General features: G+C 36.4%; 1 protein-coding gene across 1 annotated transcript; it reads right to left on the reverse strand.

The window, feature by feature from the left end:
- Positions 1-13056: 13056 nt before the first annotated feature.
- LOC128293803 (uncharacterized) lies at positions 13057-19429 on the reverse strand. Its single transcript, XM_053029335.1, has 5 exons — positions 19297-19429; positions 19018-19218; positions 18845-18937; positions 18669-18767; positions 13057-13272 (listed from the first exon to the last, which is right to left on the reverse strand). Exons 1-5 carry the CDS (start codon positions 19369-19371, stop codon positions 13057-13059), a joined length of 684 nt encoding a protein of 227 aa, XP_052885295.1. The 5' UTR covers positions 19372-19429.
- Positions 19430-19732: the final 303 nt, after the last annotated feature.

Consider the following 19732-nt stretch of genomic DNA (forward strand, 5'->3'; position numbering starts at 1 on the left):
ACTATTTTAAAATTATTATTAAATATTATGTCTTTATTTGTGCTATATGTATATTTTGTTAACAATAACACATTTCATTTTTTATATGCATATATCATGTGTTATATGTTATTTTATATTTATTATTTGATATTACATTTCATGAATATGTACATTGATATTGTATTACTCTTTTTGTATATCATGCATTATTTAATTATTACTTTTTGTATATCATGCATTATTTAAGTATTACTTTGTATGTTTGTATGTTTTGTTTATTCATTCTCAATACATGCTATATATCTTTGTATGCATATTGTTAATATTTCCTATAAATGTATATTATTTTTATATGTATGCATCTAATGCACGATCTTTATATTATTGCCATCATCTTGTTTAAATGCATGTATTATTTACCTACTACAATAATATGTTACTATGTAAGATTTGTAATGCAATACAATTCCCACACATCATTTTTAAAATAAAACAAGGCTCCAAAGTTTTCAAAAAATATAAAGGCAATGCTTGGTGTTTGGAAATTTCGAGAAAGTAGTACCCTAACTTATTGGGTTGCAACTTTTCTCGTTGAGTTCAAATAATCAAGTACCCTTCTAAGTTTTTAAAGGTTTTCAAAATGTGAGCAACTGCCTTAGAATTGCAAGGCAATATGTCCGAACTTATTGGATGTGGCGTTTTGTTGTTTCGAGATGGAGATTTCTAAAAAGCTAACTTAGTGTCAATACTTTGATACGAGTGAACTCCAATTTACAAAATCAAGATATTTTAAAGAGGATTACATCTTAAAAATTTTAAATTTCTGACATTAAAAACACTTGATAATCAATTAGGTACCAATTTTTAGGCATTTCGAGGGTGCTAACCCTTCCTCGTATGTAACCGGCTCCCGCACCCATCTTATGATTTCGTAGACCAAAACTAATGATTTTAAAACAAAATGTTTTAAAGGTGATCCAATCACATCTAAAAAGATTGGTGGCGACTCCCGTTTTTGTTTTTCTTAAAGTCGATTCCCATTTTACAAAACTCGATTTAAAAATGGTTTCGATAGCTTCGCGACTCCGCTGGGGACCAATAAGAGAGTCAAGCGTGTAATTGATTATCACTTGTCTTAAAGTCAGAAATTAAAAGTTTTAAAATTTAATCCTCTTTGCATTACATGTGTTTGTATTATTGCATGTGTTGCTATATTCTGATACGCATTGCATTTGCATGACCGTTGTGGTCACACCCTTAAGTGGGAGTGAGAAACTACGCCTTCGTGAGGTTTTCGCCTCCGTGCAGGATAATGGATCACTTTCGGGATACATCCGTACCTATGGTTTCGTGAGATTTTCATCTCCGTGTAGCCATAGGGAAATGTATTCCCCTGAACTGAACTCGATTCAAAAGAGCCTATAATGGGTGAGAATCGATGAATCTGCTGGTTCAGGTACCTCAAACTTTAGAACCAACCTCATATAGAAAAACCATAAGAGCCCAACTTGGTTAGAGTTAAACTTTAGATATTACCCTTATAAATTATCGTTGAGATTTATTAATATCATGTGATACTAACTATTTCTTTTCTTTTGTTCGCATGTCATTTTGCATTTACAAAGGTATCGATTCACGGTCAGTTTCTAGGTTAGGGAGTTTTATTATGGAGAACGAACTTCTTGATAGAGTGGAGGGCAACGCTAACTTCCATAGATGGTCTGAGCAAACTCAACTAGAAAAGGGGGACAGTATAACTATGGGATATGTGTCAGAGCTATCAGATTATACTCGTATTAGAGTCACACAGAATAATCTCCAAGAGCTTAAGGAAATTTGGGATCAGTGGAGCAATGAGACCAAACAGTTATTCTACGATAGTTACGGAGACTTACCATACTTGCTCAATGTTCAGGTAAATGAGCACTTGTTCCGAGCCCTTACTCAGTTTTGGAACCCAGCCTACAGTTGTTTCACTTTTGGGGAAGTAGACTTGGTACCTACCGTGGAGGAGTACCCTGCCTTGCTTCGTTGTCCCAGGTTTCAGAATGATAGGATCTATTCTTGAGCTGCTTGTGTCCCTACCTTTTGGAAGAAATTGATGACTATTACGGGGATGAGTGAGCAGTGGATCATGGAAAGAATTAAAGAGAAGGGTGAATGTAAATGCATTTCGTGGGACGCTTTGAAAGGTCTAATTCTGACACACCCTGATGAGACGAAGAAGGTAGATGTTTTTGCTTTAAGTTTGTATAGACTGATAGTTTTTCCTAGGGCTTTGGGATATGTGGACGAGGCAACCACAGACCTTTTTCATCGACTCAGTAAAAGGGTCACTTCCTTCCCTGCAATTTTAGCGGAGACGTTCAGGTCCTTAGGCGCATGTAAGATGGCTGGTGCAGGCAGATTTTTTGGTTGTGCTAAGTTACTTTTAGCTGGGGTTCTACAGTCATTTTTTATTGATAGATAAGGTGGTTTGTCGGGTCTTCGAGGATTATTCACCATTGAAAGACATAGTAGCTTCAACTAGAAGAGTTGATGTTCCAGAAGAGAATTGGATAGCACTACTTCAGAACCTTCAGTCGAAAGATGTTGAGTGGAGGGCTCCGTGGATGATTCTTGGTGAGCTTCTTTATCGATGCGGCAGTTTTAATTGGGTCCCTCTGTTGGGAATTTAGGGTGCCATTGGTTATGCCCCTTTGCTCGTACTAAGGCAGTATGGATTGAGACAATTTGTGCCAGCAGCTCATGGGTTGGCTCAAAGTGAATTTGTATACAGAGGAGCCGATTAAAGAGGAAGGTTAGCGAAGTTTCTAGTGCTTGAAAAAAGACTTGTCGGTTGAAAGGAGTAGCTATTAGCCCTGCTACGACACCAGAATACGTAGAATGGAGGAGCAGAAGGGTTAATGATAACATCCCTAAGCCAAGCGTAGAAAGAGCTCAACCAATAGAGGAATATTTACAAGTAATGCCCTCAGAGTTAGAAATTATGAAGTAATAGTTCGAGAGAAAGAACTTGGAGTTCGAGAAGAGGGTAGCAAAGCTCGAAGAAGAAAAGATGTACTTGAGCTTGGACGTCGACGTTCAAAAGATGGAGTTGAGAAAGAGAGGAAAGAAAAGAGGAAGATTGAGATGATCTAAAGGAGCATTACAAAAGGGCACAAGTATCCTTGAGGAGAGCGAGAGTAGGAGGATCTTCAGATCAGTTGTAGAAAGAGGTCCAAGAGGAAAAGGCTAGAGCCGAGTATTGGGAGAGGAAGTTCCAAGAGATGCAGGTGCAGAATTTGGCATTAGAGGAAGAGAATAAAAGGTTAAAGACTAAGGTAACTGAGCTTGGAAGATCCCTACGTTGGCACCAAAACCATAATTCAGCGGTCGAGTTAAAGGAGCTAAAGAGTAAGGTTGAGGATTTGGAAATAGCATTGCATGACGGTGAATTTCGGGTTGAGCAGCTCAAGGCGCAAGAAGATTATCTAAAGGGAGAGCTTCATCAGTCTAGAGGACAAGTTAGAGAATGGGATCATGTCATTGGTGAAGCCGTAGCCCAGATTCGAGAGGTTGCTGAATATGTGCAAGACTTGGCAATTCGAGCTGATGTATTGAGTCTGATGTATTCATCATCGTCGGATATAGGACAAGAGTTAGCCCTTTTATTAGATAGAGTTAAAACTTTGGGCCTTAGGGCGAAAGCGTATTTGTAATCCTCTTATATGTAAAGATATTCTTTTTCTAAATAAAGTTTTCTAAATGGAGTTGAACCAGAATCGATATTCTTTTTATATTCATGCATTTTCATCTTATAGCATTTCATCGTATCATTTGCATTCAAAGTTATAGAAAGACCCTAATTAGTTAAAGTTTACTTCCAAAAGTAGAAAAGAAAATCTGGAAATCACACATCCTTACGGCACTCGCACTAAAACTAAGAGTATGGATCAAAGGTTTGAGCAATTACAAAAGGATATGCAAGACCAATTGCAAGAGCAGTTGGCCAAAATGCAGAATGAGATGAGGGAGCAAAAGCTAGAGGCTCAGAGGAATATGATGGCTGAAATGGCTCAGCTGCTAAGAGCCATGGATAAAGGAAAAGCTCCCATGGCAATCACTGAGGAGGAGAAGAAGGTCCTCCTCCGGCCTTTACTCTGTCTCATGTGACACTGCAAACCGAGGCACTTCCTAAAAGGCCATCTGTCACCGTGAGGCCTCAACATGGGCCAGTTGATGCTGGAATCCCCGTGAATTGCCCATCTGGGTTGGGAAATAATTTGGGTGATAGCTCGCTTAACCCTATCACTCTTGATCTGGATCTGATGGAGAAAGAAAAAATGGAAACCGAATCCGCGAAACAATTGGAGGATCGTTGCAAGTGGTTGGAGGAGAAGTTTAGGGTTTTGAAAGGCAATGGCAATCATCATAGGATTGATGCCAAAGACTTAAGTTTGGTCCCAGATTTGGTGCTTCCTCATAAATTTAAGATGCCAGAGTTTGAAAAGTACAACGGGACTACTTGCCAGAGGCACACATAACCATGCTTTGTAGGAAAATGACTGGGTATGTGAACAATGATCAATTATTGATCCATTGTTTTCAAGACAGCTTAGTAGGAGCAGTGGCTAGATTGTACAATCAGTTGAGCCGTGCAAGAATCAGTTCATGGAGAGATTTGGCGTAGGCCTTCATGCAACAGTACAACCATGTGACTGATATGACGCCAGACAGGATCACGCTGCAAAACATGGAGAAAAAGCCTAATGAAAGTTTTAGGCAATACACACAACGATGAAGGGAGGTGGCAATGCAAGTACAACCACCATTGTTGGAAAAGGAGACCACCATGTTATTTATTAACACTTTGAAGGCACCATTCATCACTCGCATGATTGGAAGTACCACGAAAAGTTTCACGGATATAGTTATGGTAGGAGAGATGATTGAGAACGCCGTGAGGGGCAGTAAAATCGAGGGGGAAGTGGCTAAGAGATCGGCCCCAAGAAGAAAGGACAATGAGGTGAATAATATGAATAGCCTCAACTCGAGAGCAGTCACAATTGGTCAACCCAAAGCAGAGCAACAAAGTGATCAAAGATAGGAATCGGGTACAAGACAGAATTCTAAGAGGATACAATTCACGCCTATCCCTGTAACGTATCGTAAGCTTTATCAAAGCTTATACGATGCACATGCCATTGCTCCATTTCACTTGAAACTGCTGCAGCCACCATACCCCAAATGGTATGATGCAAATGCTAAATGCGAATATCACGCAGGAATACCGGGGCATTCAATTGAAAACTGCACCAGATTCAAGAAGGTCATAGAGAGGCTTATCAAGATAGGGGTTGTGAAATTCGATAGTACCCCTAATACTGAAAATCCGTTACCAGATCATGGCAATCAAGGAGTGAACGCCATCGGTGAAACGAGGGAAGGAAAAATCAAGGAAGATATTGCTGAGGTGAAGACACCCATGAAAGTAATATGGGAGGAGATAGTGAAGAGAGGTATGTTGACCCTTGGAAAAGGTAGAAGAGGAATAGAGAATTATTGCGAATTCCATGGAGAGATGGGTCATATGATCCAAAATTGTGAGGAGTTCAAGGCCATAGTGCAAGGCCTTATGGTTAACAAAGAGCTACAGATTTTTTAGGATAGTTCTTGTGAAAGACAAATATGCGTACTGGAAAATGAACAACAAGAAATCAGCCGACCAAGAATTATTATTTCCTTGCCGGGGAATAATAGAGTAGGGGCACGAACCGGGCCCAAGGTCGTCATCCATAAACCCACTCTTTTCCCTTACAAGGATGACAAGAGGGTGCCATGGAGCTATGACTGCAGTGTAACAGTACCTGAGGGGGAGGGCATAGTCAGTACGTCTAGGAGCGAGCAAAATGAAGGTTCCCATACGCGAAGTGGGAAGCGTTACGATGGGGGGCATCAGAGTGGAGCCCACGAAAACAAAGGATGTTGACATTGAGAAGAAGAAAGAGGTTGAGGTGCCTATCAAAGAGCCAGTAAAGGAAGAGGAGGCTAAGGAGTTTCTAAAATTCCTTAAGCATAGCGAGTACAGTGTGGTTGATCAGTTGCGTAGGTAGCCGGCACGTATATCAGTATTAGTCCTACTTTTGAGTTTTGAGGTGCATCGGGATGCATTATTAAAGGTGCTTAACGAAACATATGTTACTCATGACATATCCGTTAACAAATTGGACTAGTTGGTAAATAACATCAGTGCTGAAAATTTCATCTACTTCAATGATGATGAAATTCCACCTAGGGGCATAGGGTCAACCAAAGCCTTGCACATCACTACTCGGTGCAAAGATACACGCTGCCAAATGTACTCGTTGATAATGGGTCTGCTTTGAATGTCCTGCCATTATCCACCTTGAACAGATTACCCATTGACAGTTCGCATATGAAAACATGTCACAATGTGGTAAGAGCCTTTTATGGAACTGAAATGAAAGTGATGGGACGAATTGACATCCCTCTGGAGATTGGGCCAAATACATATTAAGTTAATTTCTTAGTGATGGATATCAAGCCTTCCTATAATTGTTTGTTGGGGCGACCATGGATACACTCGGTAGGAGCGGTGCCCTCCTCACTGCACCAAAAATTAAAGTTAGTGACAGATGGACGCTTAATAACCATCAATACGGAGGAGGACATCATAGCAGCAGTCACCAGAAAGGCCCTTTATGTCGAGGCAAATGAAGAGGCTATCGAGTGTTCTTTCCGCTCTTTAGAAATCATTAATGCTACCTTCATTTTTAAAGAAAGTGAGGTACCGGTACCCAAAATGTCTAGAGCCACAAGGATAGCCATACAAATGATGATGGGGAAAGGAGCATTGCCAGGAAAAGGACTAGGAAGACAGTTGCAAGGAGGGATTTAAATCCCAAAATTGATTGAGAAGAAAAATCGCTTTGGTTTGGGCTTCAAGCCAGACCATAAGCACAAGAGGCAAGAGATGGAGAAGCGCCAAGCAAGAAGAAAGGTGCGTCTGAACGGAGGAGAAGTAGAGTGGGAACTGATGACATTCCCACCTATATCCGAATCTTTTAAGTCGAGAGGATTACTAGTAGAAGAAAGTCATCAAATTAATGATGTACACGATGAGGGATTGGAGCAAGGAAACCTCGAGGGCATTCATCCTTACGAACTGGGGAGCTCTCTGAACAATTGGACTACGGAAGACCTTCTTGTAGTCTTTAGGAATTTTTTAGAGTAATTCTCGAAACATGTCTGTTACTCTAGGGCCTAGGAGTAGTAAGATTACATTTTTGAAATAGGCTTATGTTCATCTATTATTATTTAAATAAAACATAACTTTTATCAATTTAAACGCGTGTTGTTTCATTTTTATCCTTTAAATTTTGACAATTCTTATTCTTTTATTCATAGCACTTAAATAATCATTCTTAGATTCATTCATTCTTTGTATATTCTTTCATACCCCCATAGGTCCTTTGATATCAATGATATGAGCACTGATACTGCAACTCCTGATTTCTCTTGTGAGCAAGACATGTGTTTAGAGGAACCTCGGGATTTTGAAGATGTTCAAGATTGTGACGTATCTCTTGATCTGTTAAGAATGGTAAAGCAGGAGGAGAAACAAATCATGCCACATGAGAAAGAGGCAATAGAGAATGTAGCCCTAGAGGAAGGGAAGGAGTTGAAAATTGGAACACAATTACCGAGGATACAAGGCGTGGTCTGGTTGAGTTACTTCAAAATTTCAAGGATATCTTTGCCTGGTCATATCAGGATATGCCTAGATTGAATACTGACATTGTAGTACATCGTCTTTCGATAAGACAGGACTGTAAGCCAGTCCAACAGAAGTTGCGGAGAATGCAGCCAGACATTGTTCTAAAAATAAAAGATGAGGTTAAAAAGCAGTTCGATGCAGGATTCTTACAAGAGGTGAAGTACTCTGAATGGGTAGCTAACATTGTGCCTGTTCCTAAGAAAGATGGGAAGGTACGAATATGTGTTGATTACAGAGATCTGAACAAAGTAAGCCCAAAGGATAATTTTCCTTTGCCACACATCGACACTTTAGTAGACAACACAGCGGGATATTCGTTGTTCTCCTTCATCGATGGTTTCTCAGGATACAATCAAATAAAGATGCATCTAGAGGACATGGATAAAACTACCTTCATAACCTTGTGGGGTACCTTTTGCTACAAAGTAATGTCATTTGGACTGAAGAATGCAGGGGCAACATACCAGTGGGCCATGGTAAACTTATTCCACGACATGATGCATAAGGATATTGAGGTGTATGTTGATGATATGATTTCCAAGTCACGTACAGAAAAAGAGCACATTGAAGTCTTAAGAAGATTGTTCTTGAGATTGAGGAAATTTCAGTTGAAACTCAATCCAGCAAAGTGTACCTTTGGTGCCAGATCAGGAAAGTTATTAGGCTTCGTAGTCAGTGAAAAGGGAGTTGAAGTCGACTCAGACAAGGTCAGAGCCATACGAGAGTTGCCTCCGCCACGTACTCAAAAGGAAGTTTGAGGATTCCTAGGAAGGTTGAATTACATCGCTCAGTTCATTTCACAACTGACCGAGAAATGCGATCCTATCTTTCGCCTCCTCAGAAAGCACAATCAAGGAATTTGGGATGAGGAATGCCAGAATGCTTTTGAAAAGGTCAAGCAGTATTTGTTGAATGCTCCGGTATTATCTCCACCAAGCCCAGACAAACCGTTAATACTATGCTTATCAGTATTCAGTAATTCTATGGGATGTGTGCTTGGTCAGCATAACGAATCAGGGAAAAAGGAGAAGGCAATTTATTATCTCAGTAAGAAATTCACTGACTGTGAAATGAGATATCCACCAATTGAAAAGTTGTGTTGTGCACTGATTTGGACAACGCGGAGATTAAGACAGTACATGCTATACCATACCACTTGGCTCATCTCAAAACTTGATCCATTAAAATACATGATGGAGTCAACGGCTCTAAATGGGAGAATGGCGAGATGGCAAATTTTTCTTTCAGAGTTTGATATAGTCTACGAAGTTAGAAAGCTATAAAAGGAAGTGCGGTAGCAGAATTTTTGGCCAGTAGGGCTCTAGAGGATTATGAGCCATTAAACTTCGATTTTCCAAATGAGGAGTTAATGTGTATAGCAACCACTGAAGATTCTCTTTGGAAGCTAAATTTTGATGGGGCTTCTAACACAGTCGGAAATGGAATTGGGGCAGTCTTGGTATCCCCGAATGGCGATCATTACCCGTTCACGTGCAAGTTGGACTTTGACTATACAAACAATATGGCTGAGTACGAAGCATGCATCATGGGACTCCAAGCAGCTATAGAACGAGGTATAAAAACCCTAGAAGTATATGGAGATTCTGCGTTGGTAATTTATCAGTTGAGAGGTGATTGAGAGACAAGGGACCCTAAATTGATCAATTATCAAAGGGTAGTTTTAGGGTTACTAGAGGAGTTCGATGACATCACCTTCAATTTTCTCCCACGAGACAAAAATCAGATGGCAGATGCTTTAGCAACCTTGGCCTCAATGATTAAGGCAAATAAAGAGGAAGAGATGAGACCAATTCAAATGAGTGTCTATGAGGCTCCAGTTCATTGTTGCAACATTGAGAAAGAAGAAAAGGATGATAGCCCTTGGTATCAGGATATATTGTGATATGTGAGAGATCATAAATACCTTGAGCAAGCCAATGAAAATGACAAACGAGCTTTGAGAAGGTTAGCTTGTAACTATGTCTTGGAAGGGGATATCCTATACAAGAGAAGGAAAGACCAAGTACTTTTGAGATGTGTCGATGCTGTGGAAGCTAAGCTAATTTTAGAAGAAGTTCATGAAGGTGTATGTAGGACACATGCAAATGGGTTTACGATGGCCAGGCAAATCATGAGGTTTGGCTATTATTGGGCCACTATGGAAGGAGACTATATTAACTATACCAAGAAGTGTCATAAATGTCAGATTTATGGGGACAAAATTCATATTCCACTTTTACCTTTTCATGTTATGACCTCTCCATGGCCCTTTTCCATGTGGGGCATGGATGTTATTGGACCAATATCACCGAAAGCTTTGAATGGACATCAGTTTATCTTCGTGGTAATTGATTACTTTACAAAGTGGGTAGAGGCTGCCTCTTATGCGAATGTTACTAAGTCGGCTGTGAGTCGATTCTTGAAGAAGGAGATCATATGTCGATATGGAATGCCTGAGAAGATCATATCTGACAATGCATTGAACTTAAACAACAAAACGATAGCAGAGGTTTGCGACCAGTTCAAGATCAAACATCATAATTCTTCTCCCTATCGTCCAAAAATGAATGGGGCAGTGGAGGCCGCTAACAAGAACATTAAGAAAATAGTGGGGAAGATGACCGAGACTTATAGAGATTGGCATGAGAAATTACCGTTTGCACTCCTCGTCTATCGGACATCTGTTAGAACCTCTACTGGGGCAACTCCATTCTCGCTAGTTTATAGGATGGAAGCAGTATTACCTATTGAAGTAGAAATACCTTCTCTTCGAATTTTGACGGAGGTAAGGTTAGATGAAGTTGAGTGGGTTCAATCTCGATATGACCAGCTAAACTTAATTGAGGAAAAGAGGCTAAGAGCCATCCGTCATGGTCAGATGTATTAGAAGTGAATGATGCGAGCTTAGGATAAGAAGGTTCGACCAAGAGAGTTTCACGAGGGAGGCCTGGTGCTGAAAAAGATCCTTCCTATTCAAAACTTTAGGGGAAAATGGATGCCGAATTGGGAAGGGCCGTATGTCGTGAAGAAAGCTTTTTCTGGTGGTGCATTGATCCTAACGGAAATGTATTAGAAAAGTTTACCCAATCCAGTGAATTTAGACTCAGTTAAAAAATACTTTGTCTAAAGAGGGAGAATCCAAGGGGAAAACCCGCAAATGGCGCCTTGAGATTTCAAAAAAAAAAATAGAGAGGCCAATGTGAAAACCCGCAAAGGGCGCCTTGTGACCAAAGGGGTTTTGAGTTGAAAACCCGAAAGGGTAGCTCAAATATTGAAGGGCATACGGTAATCTTGCTATATCTGATGCAACAAATAGCAAAGAATGCTGCAAACTAGGGCATCAACGGAGTACTTTGGATCTTCTAAACACATGTTGAACTCAAGAAAGACTTCATGGAGCTAGTGAATAGACACTCAAGCGGCGATATCTAGGGCATCTAACATCTATCTTGTTTGTTATCTTTAGATTCTTTTTCTTCTAGAAGATGGGCTATCAGATTAATTCCCTTTTGTATCTTTTTGATAATTCATTCAAATCCAATTATTCTTAAAAATTTATTCATCTTTCGTTATTCTTTAAGTATGTTGATGATAAATGAACTAAAATATCTTCACAAATGAAGTTTTGCATATTACTCTGGAAATTTCTAGATAATACAAGAAACTGAAACAAGACAATTGTTTAAGGAATTCCCATATGTGAGGGTCGGATGTACTCGGGGAAACTGAAATTTCTTCTTCAGTCTAAATGATGATTGAGAAAATCAAACGATTCGATCCTAGGAGAGGATCATCTTACAGACATTTTCAGCGGGTCATAGCATTTGAAGAATGGTACAAACCCACAAGTTGAGTTGGAATGAGACTTCGAGAGAAGTAAGGATAAACTTCAATGAAGGAATGAGTTATCCGAAATAGGAATCACTTTCATAACATTTTGCATTATAACATGTCTAATTAGGAGAATTTGACTCACTTCGATCATAGCATCCTAATTATTAGGCATGAACTCATATGCATTCTACAGGTTATGTCTTTTATGGGACAATGTAGATCAAAGAAACAAGATTTGGCATCCCTTTGTTTATAGGGAACAGATCGGAGATAGCAGATCTGACATTCCTCTGCTTACAGCGAACCAGATTGAGGATTTCAGCATGGCATCCCTGTGTTTATAGGGAACAAGTTGAAGATAGAAGATTTGGCATCCCTGTGTTTATAGGGAACAGATCAAAGATAACAGATCTGACACTCCTGTGCTTACAGCGAAGCAGATCGAGGATTTCAACATGGCGTCCTTGTGTTTATAGGGAACAAGTTGAAGATAGCAGATTTGACATCTTTGTATTGTCAAAAAGCAGATCGAAGATACTAGATTTGGCATCTCTGTAGATCGAAGACATAGCTGATTTGGCTTTCACGTGTTTACGTTGAAGCAAATCTAAGATGATTTGGCATCTCTGTATTGTCAGAGAACAAATCGAAGTCTGGCATCTCCACTTCGACGGAGGGCAGACACATAGCAGATCCAAACTTCAGATGTTTATACTGAAGTAGATCCAAGATGGTTTGGCATCCTTGTGCTTACAAGGAGCAAATCAAAGACATAGCTGATTTGGCTTTCATGTGCTTACGTTGAAGCAAATCTAAGATGATTTGGCATCTCTATATTGTCAGAGAACAAATCGAAGTCTGGCATCTTCACTTCGACGGATGGCAGACACATAGCAGATCCAACCTTCAGATGTTTATACTGAAGCATATCCAAGATGATTTGTCATCCTTGTGCTTACAAAGAGCAAATCGAAGACATAGTTGATTTGGCTTTCACGTGTTTATGCTGAAGCAAATCTAAGATGATTTGTCATCTCTGTATTGTTAGAGAACAAATCGAAGAAGCAGATTTGGAATCTCTGTGTTCGGCGGAGAGCAGATCAAAGATATCAACATGACAGTCAAGAAGATTGAAGACTATGATTTGATAGGACCGGTCAAATTTGGTCTTTCTGAATCTTTGCTCGATTCCCATTATACAGCAATGAGCAAAGAGAGGCAGCTGTAATAGCCCAAATTTGACCAGGCCCTTAACTAAATAAATAGAACAGAAACAAAAAAATAAATGATTTTTTATTTTAAAAGTCCATTCAAAAATAAACAGTCCATGTTACAAAGCCCAAACAATGGGCCCAAAATCAAACATCTCAGACCCATTTACCCGGATACCACCTAGTAGGCCTAAAGCTACCCAGTGGACCCACTTACAACCTTAACCCAAATACACCCGAAGCCCAGACCTAAACTAGACCCAAACAACAGAGGCCCAAAAACCTAAAATTATCAGCTAGGGTTTTCAACCCTAGCTCTTTCCCCTCGCGCCGCAACAGGTCTGGAAGGTTCAGGGAGCGTCTGTCCAGCTCCCCAATCGAGGCCATCAGCACTGTGACTTTACCTCCGAAATCAACGCGCGAATCTACACCAGCCCTCGTCACCACCAGATTTCTTGCAAGTACCTGCAAAAGAAAAGGAAACACAGCAGATATGGAAAAACAAAAAAGGGAAACTAAAATAAAAGATTTCAGTAGATCACAATCAAAGATACGGTGGATACAGTGGACAAGAAATGGAAAGAAATTGAAGATTTCTTTCCCAGTTTATGTAACAAAGCGGTGGCTATAAAAGCCCAAATAAAATGATGTAAGGACTTACGTTCGAAAAAGAATACACACAGAGAGAATCAATAAAAATTTAGAGATTTAGTAAAAGAATTTGTTCTCGTACACATATACAGAGCAAGCATCTCAATCGATTGAATACACAAAGGTGAAATTTTTTAGATATATGTACATATTTACTGCAAATAATGAAAAGAGAAAGCAATACCTTTAATCGGCGTTGAAGACGAGGTTTTTAAACCTCTGAGCACTGCATGCGGAGGAGAAGACGAGGGCGCGTGAGCGCGTACATACCCTTAGATGGAGGTCCGGTGACCCTCCGAATACCCCTCCCCAACTCTTTTTCAGAGAATTTTTTTCTTTTTTTTTCTCAGAACCGATTCAAAATGATTTAAAATAATAGTTTGGCTTATATAGCCACAACAGAACAACGCCGTTTTAGCTTAATCAAATAAGCTTAAAATGACGTCGTATTAAGGCTAGGATCCGCGCGTTGACCCGATTACTCGGGGAGGATCCGCGTGTTTTTTAGAATTGGGTTAATTACCCAATCGGTCCTTCCACCTCTTTTAATTTATAATTACGTTTTATTCTATTTTTAATTTAGCCCTAATATTTTACAATTGTTTCAATTTAGTCCCAACGGTTATTAAATCACATTCTGGGAAACGGCGCCGTTTTGGGAATAGGGCAATTTGCCCAATGAGTCCCTTTTGTTTTACGCGCGTTTTAATTGGGACCTAAATTCAGCTTTATTTCTTTTGAATTTGCCCAGTAATTTTGCTGAACTTTAAATTTAGCCCTATATATTTATTTATTATATATATATATATATATATATATATATATATTTCATATATTGTTATTTGTTTTTAACCTTGCTTTTTATTATATTGTGTAAGATTATTTTATCATATATATTAATATTATTTATTATTTATTATTTTCACAAATTATTATTATTATTTTACATCATTATTTTTATATTATTATTATATTTTTACTTGTATTATATATTTATTAATTATTTATATATATTGTTTTTACATATATATTCATTATTTTATATTATATCTATTATATTTCTTATTTTCTATATATATTTAAATTATATTTTATTATATAACATTTATTATATTTTTGTTTTTATTCTATATTACTTATCATTTTTTATATATGTTATGTATATCATATATTATCTATTATATTATTTATGTTTATATCATTCATTATATTATTTAAAATTTGTAAATTTGTAAATTAAATTATATTTTTAAATCATATTATACACATATTAAATTATTAATTATTTATTTATTATGTATTATTTTACTTTAAAATATATTTTTATATATCGTGTTATTTTATAAATTCTTTTACATACTTTTATTTTATATATTTTTAAACCCCATATATTTTATATATAATTATTATTCTTTTATAAATATTTTGTTATTATGTTTTATATATTGTATAGCAAATACTATTTTAAAATTATTATTAAATATTATGTCTTTATTTGTGCTATATGTATATTTTGTTAACAATAACTCATTTCATTTTTTTTATATGCATATATCATGTGTTATATGTTATTTTATATTTATTATTTGATATTACATTTCATGAATATGTACATTGATATTGTATTACTCTTTTTGTATATCATGCATTATTTAATTATTACTTTTTGTATATCATGCATTATTTAAGTATTACTTTGTATGTTTGTATGTTTTGTTTATTCATTCTCAATACATGCTATATATCTTTGTATGCATATTGTTAATATTTGCTATATATGTATATTATTTTATATGTATGTATCTAATGCACGATCTTTATATTATTGCCATCATCTTGTTTAAATGCATGTATTATTTACCTACTACAATAATATGTTACTATGTAAGATTTGTAATGCAATACAATTCCCCACGCATCATTTTTTAAAAAAAAACAAGGCTCCAAAGTTTTCAAAAAATATAAAGGCAATGCTTGGTGTTTGGAAATTTCGAGAAAGTAGTGCCCTAACTTATTGGGTTGCAACTTTTCTCGTTGAGTTCAAATAATCAAGTACCCTTCTAAGTTTTTAAAGGTTTTCAAAATGTGAGCAACTGTCTTAGAATTGCAAAGCAATATGTCCTAACTTATTGGATGTGGCGTTTTGTTGTTTCGAGATAGAGATTTCTAAAAAGCTAACTTAGTGTCAATACTTTGATACGAGTGAACTCCAATTTACAAAATCAAGATATTTTAAAGAGGATTACATCTTAAAAATTTTAAATTTCCGACATTAAAAACACTTGATAATCAATTAGGTACCAATTTTTGGGCATTACGAGGGTGCTAACCCTTCCTCGTATGTAACCGGCTCCCGAACCCATCTTATGATTTCGTAGACCAAAACTAATGATTTTAAAACAAAATGTTTTAAAGGTGATCCAATCACACCTAAAAAGATTGGTGGCGACTCCCGTTTTTGTTTTTCTTAAAGTCGATTCCTATTTTACAAAACTCGATTTAAAAATGGTTTCGAAAAATGATATTAAATAATTGATAAGTAATACATAATGATGAAACATCTCTTTTCAATACAATTTTTTTACAAAGCGGAAAGTAAATAATAATAATAATAATAATGAGCTAATTAGTGAGTTAAACTAGGTTTTGGTGGGTTTTTTACTGAAATAATTTAAAAAAAATTATTTACCAAAATAAGTTGTCAGCCCGATTATTTACTAAAATGGGTTATTTTTCTCATTCGCGCCTATCTGACAGGCGCGATTCAATTTTTTATATTAAAAAAATTAATAAAATATTATTTTTTTATTTTCGGATCAGTATGACCCGCGTATAGATACAATACAAGTTGTGCCTATGTCAGAGGCGCGACTAGTTAAGCCTTCCTCTAAGGCGCAAATGGTGTGGCCCACACTCCTGTTGCTTACTTTTTCCCTTATATATACCCCGAAAATCAAATGAACATATACACAAAATTTAGCAGAGCAACAGACACAAAATTTAGTTGAACGAAAATAAGAAGATAGGGAGAAGAAAAAAAAAGGAAAACAAGGAGGAAGATAAGGTATTTTAGTTTATTTCTTTTTAAATAGAATGTAAAGTTTTGTTAGTAATGTTATTATTTGAAAGCTATTTTGTTAGGTTATTAATTTTGTTAGCTTCTGAATGAAAATTTTTGCATTAAAAATTTTATGTAATTTTTTTGCTATTCGAAACTGTTTTGAAAATTTTGAAAATTTTTTAAGATGTAGTATTGAAGATGGAGAATCAGCTTTTCGTATGTGTTTTTTTTATGGAGAAATTTTGAAAACAACTGTGGGATGTATATTTGAATGTCGCAAACAAGTAGCAATGAGTTTTAATATAAATATCTCGTTTGATGATATGAAGGAAAAAATTAATGGAAAAATTTATAGACGTTGTGGGAGAAGGATCTTGAAACTTTTCTACAAGTTTCCAGTTTCGACAGATCCCATAAAATTCACCAAAATAGAACTCGTAGACGATGAAGACATGGAGACAATGGTTGCTCTTTATTGTGGGACTCGAAGCAACTAAAATGTACCGTTTTAGTTATTTGCTGAGTTAGCTGGTACGGAAGCAACTGAAGATCCCACTCCATTAGGTGAAGAAGATGGAGCAGAAGGGATGAACATAAAATATACAAATTAAAAAATAAAAATAGAAATAGAAACATACCTAATTAGTTTCTTTCAAACAAACAACCTATAAAAATAACAACAAATTTAATCAACATTTTAATAAATCAATACAAATTGTCAAATAAATGAAAAATCAAATAAAATTACATTACATAAAAATTACATGAAAAAATACAAAAACTAGAAACATTGATATTTGTGGGTGTTAAATAATTTATGTAACTTAATCTTGATATCCAAGTTGATATAAAAAAATTAAATGAGTTAACAAAGAACCATTAACATACCAATACTTATGAAGAACTTAAAAAATTTAAATGAGCTTAAACATCATTTGTCCAAATTCATTTTCAAAATGAAATGATTTTTAAATTTTTATAAACTTATATATTAAACTCACCAAATATTAAACTAAAAACAACAATTTATAACTCACTATAGGAAAACAGACTTTTAGCGGCGTTTTTTTTACCTTTAGCAGCGTTTTTAAGCACCGCTAATACTTTTAGCGGCGCTTTCCCAAGCGCCGCAAAAAACGTCATTATATGCAGCGCCGTTAAAGACCAGGACCTTTAGCGGCGCTTTCATAAAAACGCCGCTAAAGACATGTACTTTTAGTAGCGCTTTTTAAAAAAGTGCCGCTATAGACCAGGACCTTTAGCGGCGCTTCTATAAAAAACGCTGCTAGAGACATGTACTTTTAGCGGTGCTTTTTTAAAAAACGCTGCTAAAGACATGTATTTTTAGCGGCGCTTTTTTAAAAAATGCCGCTAATTTGCCCAGTTTTGCAAGATGTATTTTTGCACCTATATCAACCCTTCTGCAAGAAATTCAATAAAAAACAGCAAATATACCATGAAATCCAACCAAAACACGCAAATTTAAATAATACAAAATTATACGAAAAATATATCATATAAATTGTAAATGAATATTCAAAATATTCTTAAAATAATGTTAAAAGTTACAAGAAAACAAATGTCTATGATGGCGGATTTTGAAATTGTTGGAACATAGTCATCATAGACCAAAAGCTCTTTGGAGTTCATTGTATTTCTGCTCGCTCCACCTCCCTCGCCGCCTCCGCCTCCCTCGCTGCTGCCTCCGCTCCAAATTGAGAAATTTGCTCATCTGTGCTAGCTCGTATCTGAACTATCTGATCTTTTAACCTCTGAACTTCAGCTTGACTTTACTCCCAGAAGGCATGTATTGGTGCGAGGTGGATCCAAAATATTGGGTCGGGTTAACACCAGATCCTTGAAATCTAACCCGACCATACCTTTCAGGACCCAAAACTTCATTAATAATTATGTTATCAATATCCTCAAAATTAACGGAACTATCAGTCGAAGCAGTCGCTTCATACTCTGCCTTCTTATCTTTTAGTTTCTCCTAATAAATCAGTTAAAGAGTTAGAAACGAAATAACAATAAAAATGAATACAACATAACATTATTTAAATGACACTAATAAAAACAACGAATTAAAACATTATAATTAAATATTATAAATATTTATAATGAATCAATTTTTATTAAGTAAATATACCATAATTTCAAATTTCGGATGACATCGGAGTTCCATCTTTTTTCTCATGCGTAATGTCAAAAGTTGAAGGCGTCTAACTTTTTGACCAGACGAGGCTTCCTACAATATAGTAGTAAAAATATTATTTAATAGTAAAAAGTTATTAATACTTGATAGATTTAATAAATCCATAGTACCTCGGCCTGAGCTACACAAGCAAAACTTTTCGACCCTGCCGTGTGCGTAAATTTTTGTTTTTGCCTGCTGCTTGTTCCAACTCGCTCACGGTCCTACATAATGAAATTATTATTATGTATATAGTAAATACTATAAACCGAAAAATTTATAAGAGTTTGCAAGTACATAACACCTCTCCTTTCTTCGAATTCCAAAATCGAACTGCATCTTCCCATTGGTACCTCAGCATTCCCGGTGGGACATTTTGCAATTTTTCTTCGAGGCTTATGGGTTTTTTAAAATATTTTTTTTTTAAAATGCTTTTATTGTCTCTCCATTTTTTACCCAATGCCTTCTTGATATAGGCATCAGAGACCTCTAAAGCAAACCTATCCTAAAAAACACAAGTTTAGGAAGTAAATATAAATGAAACTTAAACCAAAATATTATAATTACATTAACGTTTTGTTACCTTAATATTAGAGAGAGCTTGATTTTTATTGCTATTAGGCATGTTATGCCATGATTCGTAGTTGATGGGCAACATATTGGCATTTCGTGCTATAATGCCCAAATAGCCTGCTAAAAGTCGAGCTTCTTGTCCAACAGGCTGACCATGGCTGTTTCTAGTTACTTTGACACGCCGACGTAATTTAAGTTATATAAATCTGTTAGGAGCATACGTCCTCGACCTCTCTGGCGTCCCACCATTTTCAGCTGAAAAATAATAAATTATTACTATATTGAAATTTAAAATAAATCAGTAATAAAATTTAATACAATTTGTAAAATAAACTTAACATTACTTTGAAATTCCACAGACTCGTCAAGTGTCTCCAAGACGCGTTTGAAGATCCAACAACTGTCTCATTGCTCAAGACTTACTTCTTCCGAATTTGTAGTATTCT

This window comes from Gossypium arboreum, chromosome 6, assembly GCF_025698485.1.
Source record: "Gossypium arboreum isolate Shixiya-1 chromosome 6, ASM2569848v2, whole genome shotgun sequence".
NCBI classification, from domain to species: Eukaryota; Viridiplantae; Streptophyta; class Magnoliopsida; order Malvales; family Malvaceae; genus Gossypium; species Gossypium arboreum.

Bases quoted from the DNA above. Each gene is read 5' to 3' on its own strand.
- LOC128293803 (XM_053029335.1), bottom strand. From the start codon at position 19,371: ATGTTGCCCATCAACTACGAATCATGGCATAACATGCCTAATAGCAAT. The intron at 18,938-19,017 runs GTGTTATGTACT...TTCATTATGTAG, and splicing joins GGAATTCGAAGAAAGGAGAG to GACCGTGAGCGAGTTGGAAC. The intron at 13,273-18,668 runs GTATATTTACTT...TTTCTTTTGCAG, and splicing joins ATCCGAAATTTGAAATTATG to GTACTTGCAAGAAATCTGGT.